At 46.5% G+C, this 25,336-nt stretch overlaps 2 protein-coding genes across 7 annotated transcripts in view; both read right to left on the bottom strand.

The window, feature by feature from the left end:
• bbg (PDZ domain-containing protein big bang) overlaps positions 1-17,802 on the bottom strand; it is a 44,204-nt gene extending 26,402 nt beyond the window's left edge. Inside the window, exons 1-4 of one of the 4 annotated variants that reach the window (XM_034315646.2) lie at positions 17,661-17,802; positions 2,483-2,912; positions 1,832-2,284; positions 97-1,757 (exon numbers count right to left, since the gene is read on the bottom strand). In XM_034315646.2, coding sequence (XP_034171537.2) covers positions 97-1,757; positions 1,832-2,284; positions 2,483-2,833 — 2,465 coding nt within the window. In that variant the 5' untranslated portion in view covers positions 2,834-2,912; positions 17,661-17,802. Of the gene's footprint in view, positions 1-96; positions 1,758-1,831; positions 2,285-2,482; positions 2,913-3,552; positions 4,968-7,135; positions 9,358-17,660 lie in introns of those variants that run through there. The other 3 variants (XM_034315645.2, XM_034315648.2, XM_034315647.2) reach the window with 3 other exon arrangements.
• InR-2 (insulin-like receptor-like) overlaps positions 14,222-25,336 on the bottom strand; it is a 45,260-nt gene continuing 34,145 nt past the window's right edge. For all 3 annotated transcript variants that reach the window (XM_034315649.2, XM_076692519.1, XM_034315652.2), the window contains 8 exons: positions 23,302-23,407; positions 21,310-22,713; positions 20,784-21,070; positions 20,331-20,693; positions 19,598-20,133; positions 19,041-19,533; positions 18,714-18,958; positions 14,222-18,634 (listed from right to left, as the gene is read on the bottom strand). In XM_034315649.2, coding sequence (XP_034171540.2) covers positions 17,974-18,634; positions 18,714-18,958; positions 19,041-19,533; positions 19,598-20,133; positions 20,331-20,693; positions 20,784-21,070; positions 21,310-22,713; positions 23,302-23,407 — 4,095 coding nt within the window. In that variant the 3' untranslated portion in view covers positions 14,222-17,973. The remainder of the gene's footprint in view (positions 18,635-18,713; positions 18,959-19,040; positions 19,534-19,597; positions 20,134-20,330; positions 20,694-20,783; positions 21,071-21,309; positions 22,714-23,301; positions 23,408-25,336) is intronic.

Here is a 25,336-nt window from a genome sequence, read left to right as displayed (position 1 = left end):
TAATTTCACAAGTTTTCTACCTATCCGACGAATGCAATACGTTTTTATTATTGGATAAATTTTTGGATAATTTGTTAATCGCGAGAGGAAACTTACGCATTCGTGTATTCGAGAGAATTTGTTTCCTCCTCTTCGCCAATGGTAGCCAAATTGCTTTGCCAATAGTAATCGCCATCGTCGCTTTCCTCGCTCGTGTCCTCTTCTTCAACGTTTTCCTTTTCATTCCTCGTTCTGTTCACATTCAAATCGTGCAGATTGATATCGTTACACGATCGATATGTATCTTCGATTTCTCGTCGATCGAACGCATTCGTCTTCGATGGTGAATCCATTTCACCGGAATGATCCGACGCATCGGATTGCATATCAATAGGTTCATTAAATTTCGTGCTCATTTCGTGTTCCTCCTCAGAGTCCTCCATGTCTGTCGAGATGGTTCCGCTTCTCATTTCCGGCTTGATTCTCTCATTCCTCTTAACATTCTCGCTATCGCCGTTCGCTCGTTCATTCTCATCGTGCTTAGGCTTATTCTTAACATCCTTCGAGTTAGTAATCAACGGCGCGAAAGCCTTCGCCTTTCTTAACTCGATGATTTCCAGCACCTTGTTAGTCCTGGGTCCGTCATCTTCGTGAACATCATAGTTCTCCATGGATTCAGTGTCGTCCGTCTCCTCGGTCCTCTTCTTTTCACCGAAATCTTCACCTTCGTTTCCAAAATTTTTAGAGAACGTCAGCTGCACTTCAGACTCTTGTTTACTGAGACCATTGGGCCCATTCTCCACCTTCTCTACGCTCGTATCCTCTTCAGGTTTCACGGAGGAAGCTTCGTTCTTCGTTCTCGACGGTTCTTCATCTTCTGTTTCGAAGCTGGACGACATCTTGACGTCTGTTCTCGGTAGAACGGTGGGCGGCGGCGGCGGCGGAGGAGGCGGCGGTCTCTTTCGCCTGACCTTAACGTCTCTTCTGGGTAATGGCTTCGGTGGTAGGACAGGTGCCTTCGATCGTGTGTCGGAAGTTTCTGGGCTGGATCGTTGCTGACGCTGCTCGACGACTCGATCGTTGCTCGTTTGATTGACGCTGATCCTGTTCACGTGATTCCTGACAGGCAGAGGAGGTGGTGTCCTATTCGAGCTTCGTCCGTTCAACGTCGTGGTCGAGTCCGAAGCGTCGTACTCCTCCTCGTGGACGCTGTTCACGCGCTCGACCAGCTCCACGTCGTCCTTAATTGGCCGGAAATGCGTGGTCGAGTCGGCGGCCAGGTCGGCCGTGTAGAAGAGATCTGGCCTGGCTTCGTGGCCGTAACTCAACGGCGCATCCTGGAAGCTCAACGGTGGCTGAAAGGTGATCGTCTCTTCGATCAGCACCGTGTTGGGTGCCACCACTGCGGTCACCTTCTCGACTTCTCCTCGAGACTCGACGTGGGTGACGGCCTCTGAATTTGCCAGACGACGCAGCAGATAATCGGGATGATTGCTCGCGTAATCGGTGTCCATGTTATCGAAAGGACATACCACTTTGGATAGTTGTAGATCGCTGTTGGAGGATCGGTCGAAGTCTTGATCGATTCGGGAGAATTCACCGGGTTGCTCGGACGTAGTGGAGGCGGTTGAGACGGTTGACACGGTCGACACTCGGTCGGATGTTGAGAATCGGTCGATCACCGTGGACATTGAACTTCCTGTGTCGTCCGACGTGCTTCCGTGGGTCGAGCCACACTGAGACCTGGCGTCCACGTACACCATCGCTTCTGGTGGTTCCTACGGACATACGTTAACGTTAATCTATTCTTCTTAAACATTCATCATCGTGAGAGTAATTAATCGATAGTAACCTGTTTCGACTTGGCGAGTTCCGGCGAACGTTCCTTCGGCGAACCCTTGGGACTTTCCTGAACCGATCCGTTAAGAATCTTCGGCGAAGATTCGCAACTCTCGAAAGAAGTGGACTTGCTGTCAAGATTGTTGCTAGGAGAACTGGTTTGCGAGCTGCTCTGCGACCTGGATCCGTTCCAGGACTTCTTCACAGGACTCGGATTAGCTTCGCCGTCGGCTAAGCCACGAGCTTGTCTCAGCTTTCGTGGCGGAACAGGCGGAGGCGCCGATGGCAATTCCGGCGGCACTTTGCTCTTCTCCGGGCATGTTTTTTTCTCAGCGCTCACCACCTCGGGCCTGAGCGCTCCTCTGCACCTAACCATCAGCTTGATAACCAGCTGCGATTCCTTCAATCTCCTCACGCAATCCAAACGGGTCATGTGTGTCACTGGTACACCGTCTATCGAGAGTACCTGCAAGGAAAAAAAGAGACCCACTGATGCGAACGGTGTGCACGTGACACGCGACGAGAGGCTCGTTTCTTATTTACGAGGCGAACAAATCGCGCCAGTTCTCTTGAGAATCGTTACACGGCAAGCGAAGCCTTGGAAATCATAAACGTCGCTCTCGTGATTTCTTTCGGGATCGAAAAAGAGAAGTAAAGAAATTACCTCGTCACCCTCTCCCAAGGTGCCCCACGAGCATTTCGCCCTGCTCGCCGGGCTCTGTTCCGCGCAGCTCTGAACGAAAAGCCTCCTGACACGTTCAGAGGTCTTGTTCCCTCCTTCGAACTTCAAACCGAATCCCAATCGTTCTCCAGGTAGCCTGAACACTTCCACTTCCTCCTCGAGCGGTCCATCGACGCCGTTTACTTGGTTCTTCGTCAAGGTCGCGGCTGGTTCCTCATCCTTCTTCCCGTTGCCTATAGACAACACCGTGACGAAGTTCTCTATCGGCGGTGGTTGACTCTCGACGCTGACCACCGTCACGAAATCCTCCGTTGTGCTTTTGGCCACATCCATTTTCCGGATCGTGCTTAAACCGTCCCATTCATCTCAGACACGTTGTTGATCTTTACAGCTCCGGAATGTTGGCCACTCCCTGAAAACAGGTCCCTGCTATTGTAGACGATCAGTGTCGTAATCGACGGACAAGTTCTCCAACAGATTCGAGCTAACTTTGTCCGATCCGCTGAGACTGAGAATGATCTTTCTTTCTTTCTTTCTTTGTTTTTTCGCATCGGGATTATTACAACTTTCTCTTTTAATTTCATTCAGAGCAATAAGCCGGCTTACGTGAGACGAGAATGCGGTTTTATTTACGTTACGTAGGGAATTATGAGAAATTATTAGGTTATCCTTTATTTTCTATATGGAACCATTTATTCTTGGTATTGCAATTTATTTCTTAATCGAAACGGCTAAATTAGAGATCGGTAAACGGTAAACGAGATCTGGTCGGTCGAGGGAAATTGGAATGTGTGCACCGTTCGCCAGGCAGAAATCTCGTGAATTGTCATCAACGCAACCATAGGAATAGACGTCGGCTAACTGTGTCACGTAAAGTCGGAGATCTTCTCAGACGGTCATTAAGCGTTCTTTAACTACTTGCCGGCGTACTCGCGTGACCAACTTAACGCGGAACTTTCATGTTTCTCGCTGGTAACTGCTCGTTTTCCTGACTACCCATGGTACTGTTACAATACCATTAAACTGCAAATTGCAAACAAATATAAACTCACGCTTTGATGTAAATCACTGACAGCCGGCCGTTCTTGATAATTCTTACTAAAGTGTGCCATCGTTTTCACTGCGGTAATCAACGCGTTAATTATGGAAAAAAGATTCTTATTATGCCAGATTCGTTATGCTTTCGTTTCCCTTTCGCCATACGATTGTATTCGATAGAATCTTGTTGATCAAATAGTTATTACCGCTTCTCGATTATCGTACGAAAAAAGCATACGAGTCGCCTTTCGAGTGCAAAGGGTTAAATCCAAGTTTTCTCTTTAATGAGTCAATTAAACTTGGAACAAAGACGGAAAATCAGTTAATCTTGCTCGTCCGTTTAAATTATAAGACACGAACGAGGATGGACACGCGACAAAGATAAAAACGATCTTTCTCTTCGTTAGAGATCCTCTCTCTAGCAGCGAGAAAATATGTTCGCGGAGACTCGAGAAGACATACCACCGGCCAATAAGTGTCTTCAGGGGGCGACTCTTTATTCACCGCCTCCGTACGTTTTCACTCATCACCATCCCGATCCTCTAACGATATGTATATATTCCCGTACCGAGAAAGTATGCTCGTTTCTATCGAACCAACACCACGAACCGGCAGCACGTTTTCCCTTCCCTTTTCGTCGACGTTCCTTCCTCGGCCAAACGATTTCCGTCGAACGCGAGAAGTAGAAAGTAGATTGACCCGGGGTCGCTGGTTCGCAATCAGCTGATCGCCGTCTCGTCGAATCGCGGTCGTAATTTTTTTCATATTTTCACGGTCCTTTTCACGGATAATGCCTCTCTCACGCGGTTCGACAGAATGGAAAGTCTTCCTTGCGGCATCGTAAATCGGTCGGTGAAACACATTCGTACTTGCACGGTGCTTTTACCATCAATTTCACGACACTTTTAGACAAGGTTTCGTACGAATGTTCGATGACTTACGGAGCTGTTTAACCGAAGACGAGGCCGCGAAAGCTCGAAATCGGCGAGGAAGAAACGGGGATCCATTCGTGGATCCCGAGACTGGTTGTAAGGTGAAAAAATTGATTCGTGGACCGAGGAGGGCGCGGACACGGGGGAAGCCGAAGAACCATACAAGTGCTTGTAACGGAATTCGTAGCCGCAGGCCTGAACTCTGCCACATTCTCGATATGTTGGAATACGCTCTCTCGGCTGCTCGGCACCCACCGAGCTCTTGGTGAAAATACATATTACGAAACACTGTTCCGATTTGTAAGACGCGCCCGATCGATCCCACCTGTCCCCGATACTTTGCCACGCTTCAAACTTGACACAGAAATCCCGGAATCCGCGCGTCGCTTTATCTTCGATCTGTTCCTATTATTCAATTTAACCAAGTCGGAAATGAAAAAATTGGAAGAGGAAATTACAATAGTAACCCTTCAACTACCGATCCGTTCCGACACCCAAAACTAATAAATGCACGGCTCGATTACCAGCAGGTAATCGGTTTGTCAAACAACCGGGACAGCTGAACCTGCTCTGAATTAATAAACCGCTCGAAACTGACCTACAACTCTTCCCCGTTCTACTCGTACGTCTGCTCTAACGCCGACAGACTTATTCTACTTTTCGTTCTGCTCCATCATCTCGCGTTTTATCACCTATCTTTACGACTCGCTAGTTCTCTCGCGTTACGTTTAATTTATTATCAATCTCGATCGAATAACATCTACTCCGATGAACTAACGCTTGCACAAATAGGATCATTAAATTCAGGATCAATGATTAATTTCGCATCGGGTGAAATGGTGAAACGCGTTTTAACGAGTAGCAATTGCAGGAGGAAGGTGGTCGGCCTTATTCGGAAGCAGGAATCGGCTGTTCCGCGCGGAAATGTTTACACTCGGTTAAGCGACGGTCTTTCCTATGGAATTCTGCATTTTCCCAGCCTGTTAAACGACTCTACAATGCGGCAGAATTGCGTAACAAGCGCGTTCTCCGTCACGCTTCACGGATTTTGACAGCGTGCTCCATTCATTACTCGAATCTTCGTGCATTCATCTTGCCGAGAAGAGCGTCATTAAAATTCGACCTGTTTTTTTCATTTCCTTCGCGATTCGTTTTCAAGATCCTTTCCTTTTTTTTTTTTTTTTTTTTTTTTCATTCATTATTCCGGCTTTAAAGAAATCACGCGACAGGTGACGTATTCCGAACAGTGTGTCATCAAACGATTGGGTAATAATCGAAGAATTCGCCAAGTACTATTCATAGTGTCGCGTGTCTATCTTGGAACGAGTTGAAAAGAAACAGAGAAAATTGTGAATATAGAAAAGAAAAAAGGGAAATGAAAATAGAATTATTGCAAGGAAGAGCGTGTCGTTGGAGCGTTACGTGCACGCTGCGAAACATGGAACACAGCAAAGAGATCGATGTGGTAGTCGGTTTGTTTGGCAAGCGTCGACGCTTCCTACCTCGAAACTTTCACGAGGATCGAGAATAATAATTATCCGTACATCGGGCCTCGGAATGGCTGGCAGTTAGAAAATCACGGTCTCTCGGTTCGCTGGTAAATAAAATAAGAAAAAGATGAGAAAAACGCGAAATGCCATCGGCTTTCAAAGACCCGGCGCGATGTCCGCCACAACGTAAACTGGTTTCGCCAGAGAGGTTTCTTGTCGATCAAAAGGAAACGTCGCGTCGTCTCGTCTCCTGTTATTGGCAACCTTTTACTCCCACCGTGAGTGGACGGAATCGGCTGTAACGAATACCTTATTCGGTGGAACCGATCCGAATGACACATTAACCCTTTCGAAGGACGTGGAGGTATGTCTCGGCAAGGTGGAACGAAAGGAAACGGCAAACTTTTTCAACGCTCCACGATTTCATATCGGTATGACATTCATCGAAGCCTTACTAGTTGCCCTTTAAGAGAATTAACAGGATCAGCGAGCGTTCTTTCGATAGAGAATCGCCGTGTCGAGTCCAATATCATCGATTTCCACCTGTCGCGATTCCTCTTTTAAATCTCCCGAACGCGGCCGACTAATATTCCGAACGATAACCGCGACGTTATCACCTCTCGGATAATCAACCTGTTAACTTTCGCCTTTAATTTTATCATTTACACTTGCGTCAGGTGATATAAAATATCAACGTTTCTTTTCTCTTGTCCGACATAATTTTAAGTAGATTTACTACGACTGTCATAGTCTAATCCCGTTAAATTATCGCGTTCGTTTGACGAGATTAAGATGGCTGTGACTGCAAGCTTGTTTATTTACGAACGATTACCTCATTACGCGATAATACGAGTATTTATACTGCAATGACACATAATAATCGCGAGTGCATTTCTCAGCGCACAGTACGTCTTGCCACGTGTCAGTCGTTTCTAATGGCACTCAAAATGAGGTATTCCAGTCGAACGACTAAGTGGCAGAAACATATTATTTCGAATAAAGTTCAATGACTTTCATTTCGAAAGTACATCTCGCGATTTCGAAGTAGAGCGTTTCTTTACTCCGAATCGAGACACCTCCGACCTCCGGATCGTTCTGAATCCGCGTTACCCGGTTTCGCGACACGGAAAAATTCCCGACTTCACAATTCGTACCAGTTCCCACCCTCTACTCACCGTTCAATCGCCACTCGTTTTCATCTCTGAGAGAACAGCGAACCGGCTGGCTCCGAAATATCGAAATACCGAAATACCGAAATACCGAAATACCAACACCGTTCCCCGCCCACGTGATCTTCTTCAACTTGCCGCAGAATTGTCCATTTATCAAGTAACCCACTGTAGCTGGTTTAACCATTCGATTCTTCGAGCGGAAGTCGCGCGATTTACCAGTTACACCCGATGTTGCATGGGAAACATCAACGTCGAGAGATTTTCAACAGCGTGCCGAGTGGAATGAAGCAATGAACGCGATGAAATGGTAATTGATGGACAAAGGTGTAATAAGTTAGTGTGCGATCACGTGGCCGCGACAGCCGGAAATCGATGGTTCGACGTGCATTCGGGACAACGCGCCGTGCCGGACTGGCTCCCCAGTAGGCTGACTTTCTTCCACACCGCACCGCGGATCGCCCCTTTGATTACAAACACCGTCTACCGTCTCTCTTCCCCTTTCACTCCTTATCTTTCTCTCGCTTATTGCCTACGTTGCTCCTTCTCTCTTCCACTATCGAGGCCTGTGTGTGTGTGTGTGTGTGTGTGTGCGTCTGTCGTCCGCAAGAGTGCCCCGTTCACTCAACCTCCTTTGGCCGCGAGCTAAGCGCCCATCCGTTCCTCCCGCTCCGATGCCCATCCGAGTCCCCTTCTTTCCAGTTTTTCAACAATTTCGTTATACCATACTTAGATGAATTTCGTTGACGGTTAATGCGACAGCTTTCTGCTTTAATTGGTTCTAACGCTATGCGATAGAGACCGATAGTCTGAGGATCGCATTTCTGGTCAACGGACTTTTTTACATTTGAACGTTAACGATCAAGGCCGATGGATCTCGAGGAATGTTCTAATTTGCAAGATTTTCAGAGTCGAGGTTTTGCAGAGTATCAGAAGGTTTCGGTCCCACGGCTGTCGACGGGTACCTCGCTTCGGCAATCTGGGCTACCAGCCGATCCGATCCAACGAGATTCCTGCGGTGTACCTGTGTATTATCCTTGATCTCCAATGCAGGGCTCGTTGCTTCGAGAAAAAGGACATCTACATATATTCTCCATTGATCTTGCTCGAGTTCGTGGGATTCGCCGGTAGCTCATATTTCAAATACTCGAATCACTAATTTTATCGTATATTCATTTGTTATTCATCTATACACTTGTTCAAACTGAAAGATCGCACCGGAATTTGAAATTTTGTTCGAGTTCATCGAACTGTTAAAATTCGAATTTACGTAGAAAGAGGGAAAAAAGAGGTAGTTAAAAACGTTCGTCTTTCTCGGCTGGCGAGAGAATGCGTCGGCTACAAGATTCTGCGGTGCACCGACGCGACGTTCCATATTATCCTCGGACTTTCCATAACGATTAAGTCGAGAGAAAAGTGCCGCAGGCGTACTCTCAGTGCGCCTCTTCTACGTGGCTGTGTTATTACGCTCTGCGGTTCTCTCTTACCGCGTCTAGTCGTCCACTGATTCCAGAGTACCTTCGATAAATCGCGGCCGCCTCGAGGTCGCGACTAACCACACTCCTGCTACACGCTAACAAAGCTAATCAGGGTTACGTTGAAAGTTTCGAGTACGTGTTATTAGAATGAAATTTCGTGCGAGATCATCGCTCGTAGCTACCTGAACTGTGATCATCGAACCTTTGCCGCGATGGCAAAGTTTCCTTCAGGATTCTGAAAAACTTTCGGAGTGAATCTTGCGGCACGGCCTTCCATATTTCAACGGGATACTCGAGTTACGTCGAATCGATTCTCACCGATATAGAGCTGGCAAGTAATCCTGTCAGACGTGTCCGACATACCACTGGCCCCCTTAGCGAAACCACAAATCCAGTAGCCGGGTCGCGGATACCCGGGTGTACTTACTCGGTACACGCCAGCCGACGCGACCGACCGGACCGTTCCTTCGACCATTGACGTTTCCCTCCCAACCGCCTCATCGACCGTTGTTGATTATTTACCATTAGAAGCACTTTCGCCTGCTGGCAAAACCGTGCCGGTCGTTGGATACGGGAGCGGGCGAAAACGAGCGGAATGCCGGAAGTGGAATTATGCAAAAGCCGCAACAATGCAGACGCAGAATAGTTCGAAAGCGGCGATGGCCGTGAGAATGTTGCGTCGCGTTAAAGGGATCCCTTCCGTTGTGGTTTCTTCCGTTTTTCACTTTTTTCAAACATCAAACTAGAAATTCGCGATAATTTTCTGTCACGAAATCGCGCCAGACTTTCGAAATCGCGTCGTTTAATATGCAGCAAGCTATAACAACTTAGATACCTACTTTGGATACGGGGTTCCCACGGCGCGGCGTTTCAAAAGTTTCATTACTTATTTTGTATAGACACCTCGTCAAAGAGAAACGTATCGTTGCTGCAGTTCGTGAACTCGCTTTCTCCGCGAGGATAATTCGTCGCGGGGTCGTCGTGACCCAAGTAAACGGGACCAGTTTTCACGGCTAGGTCGATCTTCGGATGATCGCAACGAGTTTTGATCGATCATCAAACGCGGGGAGGGAGTGAGAATAGCTGGTGGCCGAGGATTCGTCGAACGGGAGTAACGATTGCGGGCCCATGGCGAGTTTTAACGGTATATGTATTTCCATCGCGGAACGGAGATCTGGGTTGCTGGAACGAGCGGCACCGCGCAAGGTGCGCTCCTCTGATTTCGCTTGCCGTCTTATCAATTGAATATTTTGCATTTTATCCTATATCATCGGTGTCCCCTATTACACTTAGATTTTCTTACATTCTCCTAAATCATTTTCCTGATCGTTCAGGATTTAATAAATGCACGGTTAACCCAGCTACGTTCCATGGGACATTTTTGTTGTAGGCGTGTCTTCGTTTTTAAATAACTCTCATAGTTTCTCGAATATACAGGCTGTGCTTGTATATTTCTTCAATTATAATACCTTCCATCGTGAATCTCGTCTTTACCGTACGTCGTACTTTTTTCCCCGTGATGATTTAATGATGCGTTTCAGATGATTCCGACGATTCTCCGGAGAACCGTTTAAACCCGGAATCTACGGCAAGATAGAGGCGGTAACCGGGGAACAGTTCGAGCAACGGTGCAACATCGTTTCGTGCCAAGAATTTTACCTCCTGTTACGTTTCCCGTCCCACTATGCTCGCGATTTCACGTACTTTTCGTAGCACCGCGAATTAACCAATGACTTCTCTATACGACCGAATAAAATGAATTCAGGATTGATTTACGTAGACCGATATTGCCGCTTTCAGCGCGACAATATGTGTCTGACAGGCTTGATTTATTATAACGCGAGGAATGTTTTCAGCCGATTGGAAAATGGTGAAAAGTTTCTAATCGAACGCACGGTATACTCGTTGCAGACAGAGAATGATGCGGGAAAACGAAAAGGCGGCTTGGACTTTCGTGAAAGCGAATCTTTTTTTCGCGAATCGTGTCCCTCTCTCTCTCTGTTTCTGGTGGCCGGTACCTTTCGGAGAAAGAGCGGAGGCTGCCGCCTCCGGCGACGGAGCAAAAGGTATGCGGCAGGTGACTTTCCGATCGGAGCTGCTAGGTGTTTCGCGCACATATTCTGAACGAGGACAACGATCTCTGCGTGCCTCGGATCCAAATCACAGCGCCACGTATTGCCATTTTTTTCTCTCGATATTTTATACCAGTTAAATCATTCGAGAATTCATTACATGTGACCTGAAAATGAGATACTTCGAAGAAATTGCAAGGTTCGATGCAATTTTTCGTGATTATTAAGGTTTTCTATTAGAGAGTGACGTAAACAATGCTTCGCTCGGTGGCTTGTGAATTTAGGACAGTGTAGTAGAACGTGTAATATTCGTAATGATCGCGTATCGCAGGATCGGCTTGGCAATTAGACGAAAGTGTGCGAATATACAATAGGCAATTATAATTTTGAAAAGTGTCTGGCTCCGAAAGAGCTGTTTGTTCTTCGATTCAAACTTTTGTAACTATAGAAACACGATTCCTCGTTAAAATTTCATCTCGTCGGATGCGACCGAGTGTTAACGCATCTGTAACCGTTATTAAAACACTGCCACTCTTCTGGTCACTGCTCTTTTCTCGGCTTCATCTCACCACGAAAGCAACGAGTCGCACCGTTCCCAGCATATGTAGGTGTCAAAACGGTAGAATTAAGAAAAAGGAAAAAAAAAAAAAGAAAAGAAAGGAGCAAGCGTTTCCCTGGAAAGGACGCGTTTTCAGGGGTTAACGAACCTGAAATTTCGCGGTCCTCGAGGAACAGGTACACGGGAGAGATACGACGCGACGGAAGGTGGCGGAAGAAAGACAGAGAGAAATAAGAAGTCAAGATGGGTTCCGCGAGAGAAGTTGTGGCCTCTACCTTCTGAACAGAGATAAAACGGGAGATGCTTCGAGGAACAGGTAGTAACGGTACCCACAGGTTCAGGCCATCTCTTCAACCGTCTAACTTTGAATATCGCTTTTTCGGCGAGGTTCACAGTTTAATAGCCTTTTATATTCACCGAGACGGAGGCTCCTTCCCCGGCGACGCATCACGTTCTCATTCACCATTAAGCTTCTGCCATTTTCGACGCATTCTAACGAGACCGTATCTAATTAAATGCTCGTTTCACCGCGCCATTATTTATTAATCGAGCAATGGTGCAACCGCTTCTTATTCCGTCGCAGCAACGCGAGTCGAATTTCGTTCCACTCGACGAGCTTTTAACGATCAACAGCTGGCCACGCGTTGCACTCGATTTCCGTTCGTTTGGAAATCACATCGATTTTCAGTTATGCTCGTTCAATTGGCCACAACGAGTTGCCATGCGTGTTCCCTCAAAGAGTAGTGGTGCATCCTCGGTTTCGAATGTAACAAGGATTTTCTGGAACTCGACACGAGTCGAGCACGTGGTCGATTGGCCATCACCTTGTTACATGTGCACTTCAGAGTGTTCCGAAGTCCGGCAAGTGGACAGAAATCTAAATATGCTCTACCGTTTAAGCTGCTTTTTCGTACTTAATGACGTCTTCGCCACGATTCCTTAACCCCTTTTTCCAGTCCATAAAACAGAATCGAGGCAAAGGCCGGAGGCGTTCGTCGATTAACTGTACGTAGAACGATACGTGAAAATCGATGGACGAACGATTCGTGATTGGAATCCGTGGCGTTCCAATGGTAAAATCGTCATCGTGGAACAAGAGGATCGCAAAGGTCGCGACGATTCCGAGTCGTGACGCGAAAAGGCACGTTCTTGAAACGTGGAATCGAGGTCAGTCTCTCGGTGAACGGACTGCATGTTGCATGTTCACCAGAGATTCGTGTGTGGGTGCACGGACGAATAAAGAAAATTACTCTCCTGCATTTTGCAAATTTTTGAAATGACACTTATTTAGATCGCTCGAAGGAGGGAGTGGGGCCAAAGCAAAAATCGAATCACCTTTTCGTTCATTCGCAAAACAGTGTTTTTATTAAAAAACTTGTATTTGGTAAATAAGATTTTCTTCCCCTTTTGCGCACCGCCTAACGTATCTAATCGTGATAACGACGATTCTTTCTCGCCACCTTGATAAGTTAATCCGTGGGAAGATTAAACAGGGGGATGATTGTTGGAAAGAGGACGCGAGTTACAGCGCTTTCTTTTCGTCGCCAGCGAGAACGATAGTGAAAGCAAGCCATTAACGTTTCGTGTAAAAGAAAAAAAGGGAAAAGAAAAATGAACGTTCCTTGAAAAAATTCCGAATATAAATGATTCCTCGTTCGCTTTCAAATCCAAGCGAACCGAAGAGAGCATAAGCAGTTGTTTTCCGTCGTCGTTAGCATCGTTTCGAATAAACAGTTACGAAACGAGAGGATTCTATTTCTCAAATACACGCACGCGACGTGTTATCCGGTAGGAAAAACACCATCGTTTTCAAGTTCCACCGTGAAATCGAAGGGATTGCGAAACGATAAGGCGTGTCTCATCATTCAGAGGCTCGTTGTCCCTCCTGAAAAGGAATTTTCTCGCTTAGTAGGCCACGAAGTACAAGGACCGTTGGAAAATTACATCGCTATTATATACCACGGTCTTTTGATAATTACACCTGATAACAAGAAAAATTCCTGTCTTCTCAGATTTTTCCTATGCCACGTGAAATTTAAGATCCATGAAGAAAACGTAAAATTGCTTTCAAAAATTGGATCGTATTTGAATTTAATTACCCCATTCTGTCTTTAATCTCAATGGGTTACTAATGATCCCAATGGCACGGAACGTGTTACGAATCATCAATTTCAATGAACGATTACTCGATCAAATTGACAGAAGGTACAAAAGGCGTTGGATGATTAGACAATCTTGTATCCGCGTATCGCAAGCTCTTTATTGACAAATAAATAGGACAATAATGTATGTACAAAAAATAAATAAATAATAGGAAAAAACGTTCACCCGTCTAACGAACAAATATACGTCGATCACCTCGATAGAGGAGGCACGTGTACGTAATGACAATTAAAAAAAGTGTACAGAAAAAATAAAGAAAAAGGGAACGAGCAGAGTCGATCGATTCGATGAAGAAAAAACAAGAAAACGATCTTCCCTGACAACAGAGAGTACATCCTTTTGCGAGGATACCGGGTAAAAAAAACAGGCTTGCGTTCGTGTCGATACTTTTTTTTTTCACGGGCTTAAACGTAACAATACTAAGAGTACGATCGTCCTTTAACAAGTCGGATTTAACAATACACGATACGGTTTTTTAAAAATATTCTCTCGACTCTTGTCCTTATGCAATATGCAAAATACAGTTCAGCGTAGAAAAACTTCGCCTACAAGATTCCTATAAAAATTAGTTTGTCAACTCTGTGGAAGTCGGGGGAGGAGGGCGGTGGGGGGGGGGGGGGGGGGGGGGGGGGGGGTCCGTCTGTCCGTTCTTCGTCCAGTAAGACATACATGCATACGTACTGGAATCGTGGATACGAAACGTTATCAGGAAAGGGAATGAAATCGCGAGGTTAAACGTCTCTATGGAGAAAGGACAGGGATGAAACGATGTGAAAATGGAAAAAAGAAATATAGGAATCAGATTTTCTTCGTCGTTCGATTCTTATTTTTTTCTTTTCTTTTTTTTTTTTTTTAAATTCAATCTCGGTACGGAGCATGCGACAATGTTTCCCTGATCGGTTTCGCAATCTAATAATTGGGCTTGAGCAATCTAACATTGAGCAGTCGCGTGAGGAATCGATCTTGGACAGAACCGAGAGGCAAACTTCGCGCGTTATAGAAAAATGGATAAAAAAAGGAAATAACGTAAGAATCCTGATCCTCGAGGAGAAAATCTCGGAAGAAAAGTGTCGTCGAATTTTGCCCGATCGTTGAACGTATCTCTACTAAACTTTACTTAATCATAAATTGTCGCAAAAAAAGAGAGAAAAAAAAAAATCTTAGGTTACTCGTGTTACATCTATGACTAATCGTACGTAAATTGCAGAGTTAAGAGTACAAAAAACAAGGAGGAAAAAATATTGAAACGATACGGAATAGGAACAAGAGGACAGTCCTCGACGTGTATCATACTTATCATAAGTTACGCTGTTCTCTGCAAGGTAAAGAGACACGCTATAAATTGATCAAAAAAAAAAAAAAAAAAAAAAAAATTAAAAAAAAAAAAGGAAAGGAAATACAGACATTACTCGCAACGTCTAATCGTTAGGATAAACTTAAATGTAAAAGCTTCTGAAAATGAAATACCATGCGTCAAATAGTTCTCCAAGAGAGTGACCAGTGATTTGACGTAAAAACTTTTTCCAAAAGAATTCCCGCGAATGGATGCGATGATCGGAGAACAGGAGATGTTTGGATGAATCGAGGAATGAAACGTTTGTCGTTTCGCAATCAATGATTAATCGATTGCGGAATATTCGACGCGTTCTCGCGGCGACAGTCAAATTGCGCGCGCTTACTCGCCGGATGTCAGTGACGGCCGGACGAACTTGCTCCTGTCTCGCTGCGATCGGTAGCATCGTTTTCGCGTGTTTACGTCGCCACACACCCACCCACATACACACGGGCACATTCATTCACTCGTTTACCGTTTAAAATATTAATGGTGCGCAAAGAGACACGCGCACGCATACGCGCATCTCGCGCAATCCTTTCGAAAACCTTACGCGTGTTTCGTCTCAATTACCAACATCTTCGTTCTTAATATACATAGATGTATATGTATATATTACACGATCTCAAAACTATATGTATTATAGGCCTAAGAAATTTCATTTTTCTTTTTCTCATTTATAGCCACGAGCCGCATTTTGTATGATATAGAGAGAACTCGTCGCTCCGTAGGAAACATTTCTGATTAATCTTATAGCGCCGTACGCGGATTTGTCTGCGCGCGCACCCGCGCATGCGCAGTTGACGAGCGCCGCGCGCATGCACGCGCGCAAGTACGAATACGATCTAAGCGTTAACTGGTTTGTTAATTTTTTTTTTTTTTTTTTTTTTTTTCAATCCGTGTTACACTAAATACGAGCGAGGCTTGACAAAAGTTTATAATACAACGATCGGTGACGCGAGCGTGCTTCGTCTGATCGACGGATCGGCGACTCGCGTTCCGTTCTTCTTTCTTAACTTAAAGCGTTTAAAGAGACGCGCGTCTTTTCGCGGGACGCAACATTCGAGAACGAGGGTATTCTATTTTGTATAGCGCGCGTTAACGTTAAGCGAGACGGAGCGTAAGCTGCGAAAAAACAGATAAGCTTCCTGGCCAGCCGTGCTCGCGCGACGTCGAGCCTCCTCTCGTCGGTTCCCGCTTCTTGGCACTTTGTTTTCGACGAGGAGAAAACGAACGCGCGTTCCGACCGACAATTTTTCGTCGAGACAATTTGAATAAAGCGCAAACGCCGAATCGAAACTCTGTTGCGCTCTTCTCTGCGAGCGGACGCTGTGTCGCGCCGTTCTGTATTTGTACGATTCTCGTTGCTCCGACCGAAACGTACGGTGATGCGTTAAAGCGTGTTAATTAGAGACAGAGTAGAATAGGTACTTGGTATTAGGTCATTGGTGCTCGAATCTCGTTACAGCGGTTTAAGTTACTGATTCGCGACGCCAGCAGAAAGACCGTTCCGCGAGGTCGAGGAAAGAAGTTTCCCATGAATTTCAAATGTTGTCGTCCTTCGTGGCTTTTCGCGTCTCGCGGAACACTCTTTTCGACCAGCCGTGCGCGAAGGACGCGAGAAAGGAACAAAGTACGAGCGACAGTAGTGATTCTCATGGAGAAAGGTCGCATCTTACGTGGATACTAGGGCTATTGATTCGAATATCCGGTTAGTCAAATATCTTAGAAGTCAACAGCTCTAATGGATATACTTGACGAGCGTGAACCGAAGGAGAATAGGAAAAAAATAAAAAAAAAATAAAACAAACAAAAACAGAGTAGAATAGCCGTTGCGAAGATGAGAAAATACGTATATACATATACACGTGTATGGAACTTCTACCATTTCGTTCGATAACGTTTAACTTACTCAGCGAATACGGGCGTAATAAATGGGATTAGCTAATCAGTCTTCTGTGTTAGAGGCTCGTTTGCATCTAGGGCTTTTTGTCAACGTATGTATGTACTTTATCTTCGACGATTCGAGGGTTCTCTCGTCCGATTGAATTTCCATCGAACCGCTTTTCGTAATCGCGCGATGGGCACGAGAAAATTCGTACACGTTCTCGTTTATCATTTCATCTTTCGATTCGCTCGCGTTTAGCACCAATGGAGAAGGGCAGCGGGGGGTCGTGGATGAACCGCGAACAATTCTATTGCACGATTTCGAGGAGTAGAATGAAACGAGCTTTCTCGTGGCCGAACGCGAGAGAAAAAGCGACAAGATTCTTACTCTTTCGTCTCCTATACTCACTAACGACTCTGCATTCTGAATCTGCGTCCAGCTATATAATTCTCTCTCCCTAACGAACGTAATCTAATCTATAATATACGACAGTGTAACTGGTAAAAAGCCTAAAACCGTGCAAAGTGGCAATTAAGCGCGTTCATCCGTGCGTTCGTTCCTTCGTAAAATATATACGCATAGAATCATCGTAGCGTAGCCGTGGATTAATTGGCTTTCTTAATCGCCACTTTGATAAATTCTCTAACGCGGTATGAACGAAAGGAAGCCGATGTTTTCCCCGTTGTTCGATAGCCTCGTGGCCGAGACGAACGCGGGATACACGTAAGAAATAATTAACGTAAACTTTTCGCGTACATGGCTGCAATTTGGCCAGTTGTCTTCGTTTGTCTCGCTTTCATTCGCATCTTTTTCTTCCATCAGCGTAAAAAAGGCAGTGTCTGCTGTTAACGAACTTATACGTATTTAAAACTGATGCTTCTCACGAGAGTGACATGACACCTGGTATACCTGGAGAGAGAGAGAGAGAGAGAGAGAGAGAGAGAGAGAGAGACGGCCGTATGAAAGCAATCCCGTTAACGTCGAGAATAAAAATCCAAGTCAAATATCGCGTTTAAAGGCTTAAAAGATACAACTTACGGATAATAAATCTTCTCATTCTAAAAGACGTTGCTCGAGTCTGTGCAAAACACGCCTGGTCAAGACTTTGTTTTTCTTCCGTTTGGAACGTTAGCGTTAAGAAATGATAACTCGCGGAATCGTTGCACAGACACTGCCCCTTCCGAACATGTTCGTTCGATCATAGAAATACTAGATAACATGATTCTCGACGATAGACGCGTTCGCTGCCCCCAGCAATCAACGCGAGCGTGTATCAGTCAGTTCGAGCTGAGAAATTCCAAGTGTCTTGGAGTTTCAATCGCGACGAACTCGGGCCGCGAACGCGTTAAGACTACGTGGTTGCACCGCCGATATAACCGTTGTTCAACGTCTCTGGTTTGTTCACGTATTCGACCGTCGAGATCGTCTCCTTCTTCTCGATCCCGTTGTCGATATCCATCGCGTCCATGGATGGGAAATCGACTCGTAACGGTACAGTCTCCTTCTTCTCGACGGCAGACAGGATTTCCGGGCTACCGTTCTCGTAGTCCGGTGGATTCGTCAACTTGGACGAGTTTGGACTACTCAGGAAGCTTCGTTTGCCCGTGCTCCTCGGGCTGCCCGATCTGTTGCTCGTCGACAATTGACTGAGATTGCTACGCGACCCACTCTTCGCGTTTATGAACGGCGAAGTCTTTACGGACTTGAGGCTGTCCTCGACGAAGGGCAGGTTCAACGCATCTTTTCCAGAGATTGCAGAATCCGCGGAGACACCGTCGAAATCATCGAAGCCAGCCTTCAGTGGCACGTTCGAGGAGTTTAGATCGTGGCAATTGGCGGTCGCTTTCGAGTTTTCACCGTAAGAGTCCACTCTGTAGTGAGGACTGAAACTGTTCTTAATACTGCTGGGATCGAAACTCGCAAAGTCGTCGAAATCCTGCCTCAATGGAGAGTCTTCCTCGCCCTCTGCCTCCTCTTCCTGCAGGTCTTGCAAAGTGGCCAACTCTAGGTGCCTGCAATTTTTAAAATCACTGGGTGAAAACTCACACCTTCGATGGGAGTATCGATTAGAAGTTATCGAGTTATACTTACTGATCGATTTGAGGCGACGTCGATCTTGTTTGATTCCTAGCGTCGATTCCCTCCGTGCTATGGTAAAAACTGATCAACTTGAAGGTATCCGAGTCGATGTGTTGCAGCAAGGTGGTCGCTATGTCCATAAAGGTGGGTCGTTTGGTCGCCTTGTGCCTCCAAGTCCTCTTCATCAGTTCGTATAACAATTCGGGGCAATTCTCTGGTCGTTTCATGACTCCGCCCTCGATCACGTACCGGAGAACCTGCAGAAAATAGGACATGGGCGGGTTGAGTAAGTTGGAATTCATGCTTGAAGCGTTATCGTTTACGAGGCAACACGCGCACCTGATCGTTCGATAAACCCTGATAAGGCTGCGACGCGAAAGTCACCATCTCCCACAACACGACCCCATAGCTCCAAACATCGGAATAGCTACTGAACACGCCATCCTTCAAGCTCTCCGGCGCCATCCATCTGACCGGTAAAAGACCTTTGCTTCCCTTTCGATAGTAATCTCTCTCATAAATGTCCCTGGTCATTCCGAAATCGCCCACCTTCACGGTCAGATCCTCGGCTACCATGCAATTACGCGCAGCCAAGTCTCTGTGAACGAACTTCTTGGTGGAAAGGTAGGCCATGCCGTCGGCGATCTCGATCGCCATCTGGAGTATTCGGTCCAATCTCGGTGGTACATTCGTTTCCTCGCAGGCACCTGGTCTGTGGCGTCTCAAGTACGTCTTTAAATCACCGTTAACCATCAGTTCCATGATGACCAAAGTTGGTTGACCTCGAGTAACCACGCCCAGCAACTTGACCACGTGGTGAGCGTCGAAACCCCTACGAAAATAAAGAAATAATCGGTATGATTAGCTATGGATTCGCGGTTTTCGTTTCGACTTACTTCATCACCGAGGCCTCGTTGAGGAACTCGCTGCGTTCTCGATCGGTAGCGTCCTTGTTCACCGTCTTCACGGCGCACCGTACTTCCGGGTTACCCTTCACGATGTCCCTGGCTATTCCCTCGTACACCATACCGAAGGAACCGTTGCCCAGTGACCTGAGCAGCTCGATCTTTTCTCTAGGCACCTCCCACTCGTCCAACACGTACGGGGTGCTCACGTACTCGGGATTCACCGTGGCTATCAGTGTTACGTTTGGCACGTTCCTCGTGTACTTGCGTTTGTACACGTAGAACGTAGCAAAGCTGAGAATCATGAGGATCGCGCACAGCAGCAACCAGAATATAACCCAGAAGATGCCCAGGGCGTTTCGTTCGTCGATGTAAAAGTACTTGACCTGGGTGTAGTCACCGTAGCCCGCCAGACTGGTAGCTCGAACCTTGACGGAGTAATTACCGGACGGCAGTTCCTTCAGGACGTACAAGTTGCCCGCTTTCGTGAAGTCGCGTCTAGTGATGCAGACTACCGTTGGTTTGTACTGCAACAGACAAACCCTTCACTCGTACTTGGGACTCGTCCAACGATAAGAGGGAAATAACTGTTTGATGGAGATTCGAGAGAAGACGGAGCATAGATCGATTAATTCCTGCTACCTTTAAGGGTAATAACGAAGGCGTAAAAAGAAATTGAATGACTGGACGAAGATTGATCGCTTACGCGTGACTCTCGACTCACGTTTTGAATGTCGACTCTTTTGTATTCGATTTGATAGGTGATGATCAGACCGTTTGGCTGCGGTGGTTCGTCCCACTGAAGCGTGACCATCGTGAGACTGTTGTTCTCGCCGGATATGCTCATCTTGAACGTATTCGGGGGAATATTATCAGCGGCCTTCATCGGCAACGTGCGATAGGTACGCATGCTCTTCGTAGAGCACTTCTTGAACGTGTCGTTCATTTCTTGAGCTCTGCACGCCTGCACCTCGATGTTGTAGGCGGCGAAGTGGCGCAAATTTCTCATCACGAACGAGAGATTCGTACTGTTCACCAGACGCTCGAACACCACATACGTGCCGTTCTCTAACTTGTCCACGACAGGCTACGGATTTAAAAAAAAACATAATCGGTGATTTCGAATCTGAAGAAATTCCTTGTCGTTAGAAACGTGAACGTTCTGGGATTACTCTACCTGATCCACCGATTTCGGTTTCCTAGAAGAAGGAAGGAAAGAAAATTCGTCGAGATCGCGTTTTCTTCTTACGTTGGTCTTTCGTTTCACGTAGACCTGATTGTGAAGCGCATCCTCGAAAGCGATTGCGCTGGAAGCTTCCTTTTCTCGAATAGTCTGATCGGTTTCTCGGTCCGGGCACTCGCAGGTCTCTGTTTCCGGCGTGATGCTCTGCTCCTTCTCCTCCTCCATCCGTTTCCTCTCTTCCTCCGCCAGTGTGATCGCTTTCTTGTCCGGTAGCAGTATGGCTGGAACATCCGGCTCGTTTCAATATTGCAAACGGTATTAGTAAGTCCGTGGAATTGGGGATGAGAGTGGCTAAGAACATCGGATTCCCAGACCACTTATGCCCGTGGATCCTACAGGTATACGGAAGGTATCGAGGCTCTCTAATTATTGTTGCGGTACGAAGACCCATTCTATGGCCTTTGCTTTCTGTTTCCCGTGGATTTTACGCAAATATAAGACAATGGAAAACTTAACTTACGTTCCTCGCAGTAGTTCCTTTGGTCGATGAAATTGGGATCGTCGGGCTCCCATCTACCAAGGATCCGATAGTGGGTCAAATTTCCGTTTTTGTGAAGTGGCGGTAACCAGGACATGTGAAGCTCGCTGCTCGAATTACTCCAAGTGAAAAGGGACCTGGGCGAACTAGGAGCTTCCGGCATCGTCCTAAAGTACATTAATTTGCTCTGCGCTCCGGACCTCTCCGTGGCAATCGTGTAAGTCTTCACGTAATAAGCGTACTGGGTATAGGGCTTCAGTTGGGACAAGTAGTGCGTGTATACGTTCTTCTCCTGCCGGCCAGGGATCTTCGATGCATCCGTCAGGTTGGCGTTCGTGCTGGCAGCCACGTCGTCCACCTTCCATCCGTCGCCGCCGCATGCGTCCCTTCCATCGTACATCGTCACGTTTTGATTCGGTGCTTCGATAAAGTAAACCACGTAGCCTAGCAAAGATCTCGCGTCGTGATGGATGAAAGGTTCCCATTCGATCACCGCGCCCCACGGTGACTTTGTGCCCACCCTAGTCTTCAGTTCGGTGACGTTACATGCCACCTTGTCGCCGTTGCTGTTCGGCACCACCTCGTAGTCCGTGAACGGAGGCAGGCCCGCTTTTTCGCGCAGTATCTCGATCTTGTACAGACACAGTTTTGGATTCAAGTGGAAGAAGATCTTGCCAGGGCCATTTTTCGACAATATCTGTATGTCCTTGTGCCAGCTCCAGTCCCACAGTTCCTGAAGATTCTGGTTGTCCATCACTTGCAGAGTGTACTTGGAGTTGTCGATGTCGTTGCCTCGTATCACGCGTAGGTTCTTTAGGAAGTTTAAAGATATTAGCGGGAAGCTTCGTACGATCTTCAGATATCCGTCGATCTCCTCTATGGTGCTCAGACCATCCTCCAGTTCCTTCACGATGTTCTTACCGCCGCGTATCTGGATCTCAAGGCTACCAGTTATATGCGTACAACCGCGTAGCTTTTGGGCCGAGGCGATGCTGTCCACGTTAGCACCGGCGCAATCTTTTTGACAGGGACCCTCGCACTTTTTGCACGAACCCTTGCCGTTCGCCTCCTCGTCCTCCATGTAGCCTGGTGGGCACTCCATCACGCAGCTGCCGTTGAAAGGTTTGTACGGATGTTTCTTTACGTTTAACGCCGCCTCGCGAGGTTTCCCCATCCGTCTACACTTGTCCTCGTCGATGCACCGATGATCCATGAACTCGTAGGTGTCGTTCGGACAGCGTTCCCTACACTCGTTGTCGAGGCTAACCACGTACTTGCAGACGACGCAATCGCGATTCGTCGGTCCGGTACACATACCCAGACACGTCGGGTGACAACATTTTCCTGTCTCGTCGCAAGCGTTGTTCTCGCACGTTCGGTCGCATACTGAAATTGAAACATCGATCGACCCAGTCAGACGATTGCCGTTTCATTTCCAAACAAGGAAAGTTTTTGCGAAGCAAGAACATTAAACACGAGTTGGACGGATAATCACGCGAGTACTCGCGAGAAAGACATAGCAGACGGATCCCTCTGCTGGCGAATTCCGGAAGTATACTCTGAGAGTATTACTCTCGACGAGAGGGAACGATTGAAAGGACGTTTAATTTCGACGGATACAAGCAAAAATATCCCGTTTCCGGATAAACAAGTTTACGCGTGCGGACACCCCACGGACAGGTATGGAGAATTGGCTCATCGGGAAGAAATTCTGTCACGTTATTTTCTAGAGACACGTGGCAAACTTTCCCCGTCATTTTTTCAGGAGGGAGCAGACTGCTAATGAACGCGGTGCGATCGATAAAATAACACGTAGCAAGTAAAATGTATGACTTGTGCGAGGACAAAGAAGGAAGAAGGAAGGGGAAGCAGGTAAGGTGATTTCGTATTAGTGTCTTTAATAACGATTCACGGTGCGGCTGTGGAACTCAAATAAAAAAAAGAAAAAAAAAAAGGAGATGCAGGTATGATTACTTCGTTGGCAGTGTTCTTGATTCCAGCACAGGTACTCGTCCTGTTTGGTCAGTCTTTGCGGACAGTGTTTCTCGCACACCGGGCATCCATTCTTACGATTGTTTCCCTGCAAACAAACAAAGTAATTATTAAACCTAACTACGCAACACGGTATCTGCTCGCGAACGATTCACGCCTCTTTAACGCAGAGGCGTCAGACGCTCTTGTATTCGTTACACGAACGCGCTGGGCCAACCATTGTGCCAAAAACGGGAAGGATAACTTCACCTTCTCATCGTTAAGCGAGCATCGAACAGAAAAATTCCTTAATTCTCGTGTGAGCTGTAGAGTTGTATAGCCTCGGATCGATACGACGTCTGGCGCCTTCTATTATTTATTTTTATTCCCGTCGATCTCTACTTCCCTCATCGTCTTAACTAAAACTATTATTTCCATGCGCCGATACGATAAACACTGCTTTTCTTCTCTACCTTTCCCTCTAATCCGCCACTTAACGCGTTTACACGGCGAACTCTTCGCCGCCGTACGTAACAAACTGTTCAACTTTTGTTTTCCAATAGTGCGAAATGAAAAAGCGATCATACTCGATTCAATTTTTTTTGTTACAAATAAGAAATAAAGATAGGGGTGTTATGAGGTACCTATTACGTTCTTTATTGAAAAAATAATAAAAAAAGAGAAGGGGATTTGAAAATCATAAAGTGAGTACATTTTTTTTTGTTTTTCCGAAGGAACAATGAGTAAGCTTTAACGCGTCGCTCTCAACTCGTTGAAAGCTCGAAACTCGACAACGAACCCTCGACCCTCGATACGCTCGAATTTTTTCCACCGCCACCTGGAAACTAATTAACCCTTTGACCCGGTCACGTTTTATCGATCAGACTCGCAGACTCGATCTGTCTCTTCTATCGAGTCGATTGAAAGCGAGAGAAAATTTAAACAGCCAAGCTTTCTTTCAACATCTTTTCTATTTCTTTAAAAAGTTCTGCCAATTTCGAAGCTTGCATAGCTTTGATAGCGATGGGTCTACTTGAAGCCTGGCTGTTTCGATTAATTAGCGCACAGGGGAAAATCATCGAATTACACGCGTACAGAGAGGTCGAGTGAAAATGTCAGAGATTCATCTGACGGAAACGCGGCGGGTGTACGCGACTCTGTAATATAGAGTAATACACGTGAGCGTCGGGTAAATCAATAAAGAACCACGATGTACGAGGTGGTCGAGGTGGTCGTGGTGGTAGGTCGCGAACGAAACAGTCGCCCGTTGCATTTCAATTAGCGAACAATCGAAATTTTAATAAAACTTGCCGATTAAAAGGGGTCGTTTGCCGTTGTTAAGCGGCGCTCGTTGGTCCCGTTCGTTTGGTTTTTCATTAAATTCGCAAGCTCGTTCTCGCACGGGAAATAATTCAGAACGTAACTCAGCCGCGATTATTAACGCCGACGGATTCCCTGTCCCCTCGATCTCTAAAGCTCGTTTTTAACTCCTTCACGCACAAAGCTCGCGTTTCACGCGAATACTACTTTCCATCGGCGGCTTATTTATTTCTCAGACTACATATTGTGTTTAACACCTCGACGCTTTAAAAAGATACAGAGACGTCGATGGCGAAATTAAACGAACGGTCCTCGCGTTTTGTAGCTCGGGTGATGATGATCTTCAAGAAAATAGATACTCGAATCTCTGCGAGGAAACTCTTTTGCGTTAAGCGGAAGATCCGGGTTGGATATTTTATTCCTTTTGCGAACGATAGAATGATCGGCGGAGTTATTCAGATTTGTAAATGGCGTGCAGAGGGCTGGATTCGAGAGAAGGTAACGAACGAAAACGACACGGTCTACCTTCTTCGTGGACAACACGACCACGATATTATTACCCTGCCACCGAGGACACTCGGTCGGTCTACGCCAGAAATAGTCTGTCGCGACCGGTGCCAGCAGCGATTCTCTGATTTACGCTGGAACCGGCTGATATTATTGCTGTTCGCCGGTTGAAATCGTCGCGGATGTCGTGCGCGACCGGAAGCAATTGGCC

Source organism: Osmia lignaria, chromosome 15 (assembly GCF_051020975.1).
Source record: "Osmia lignaria lignaria isolate PbOS001 chromosome 15, iyOsmLign1, whole genome shotgun sequence".
NCBI lineage: Eukaryota > Metazoa > Arthropoda > Insecta > Hymenoptera > Megachilidae > Osmia > Osmia lignaria.
This window is presented reverse-complemented; position numbering and strand designations above follow the sequence as displayed.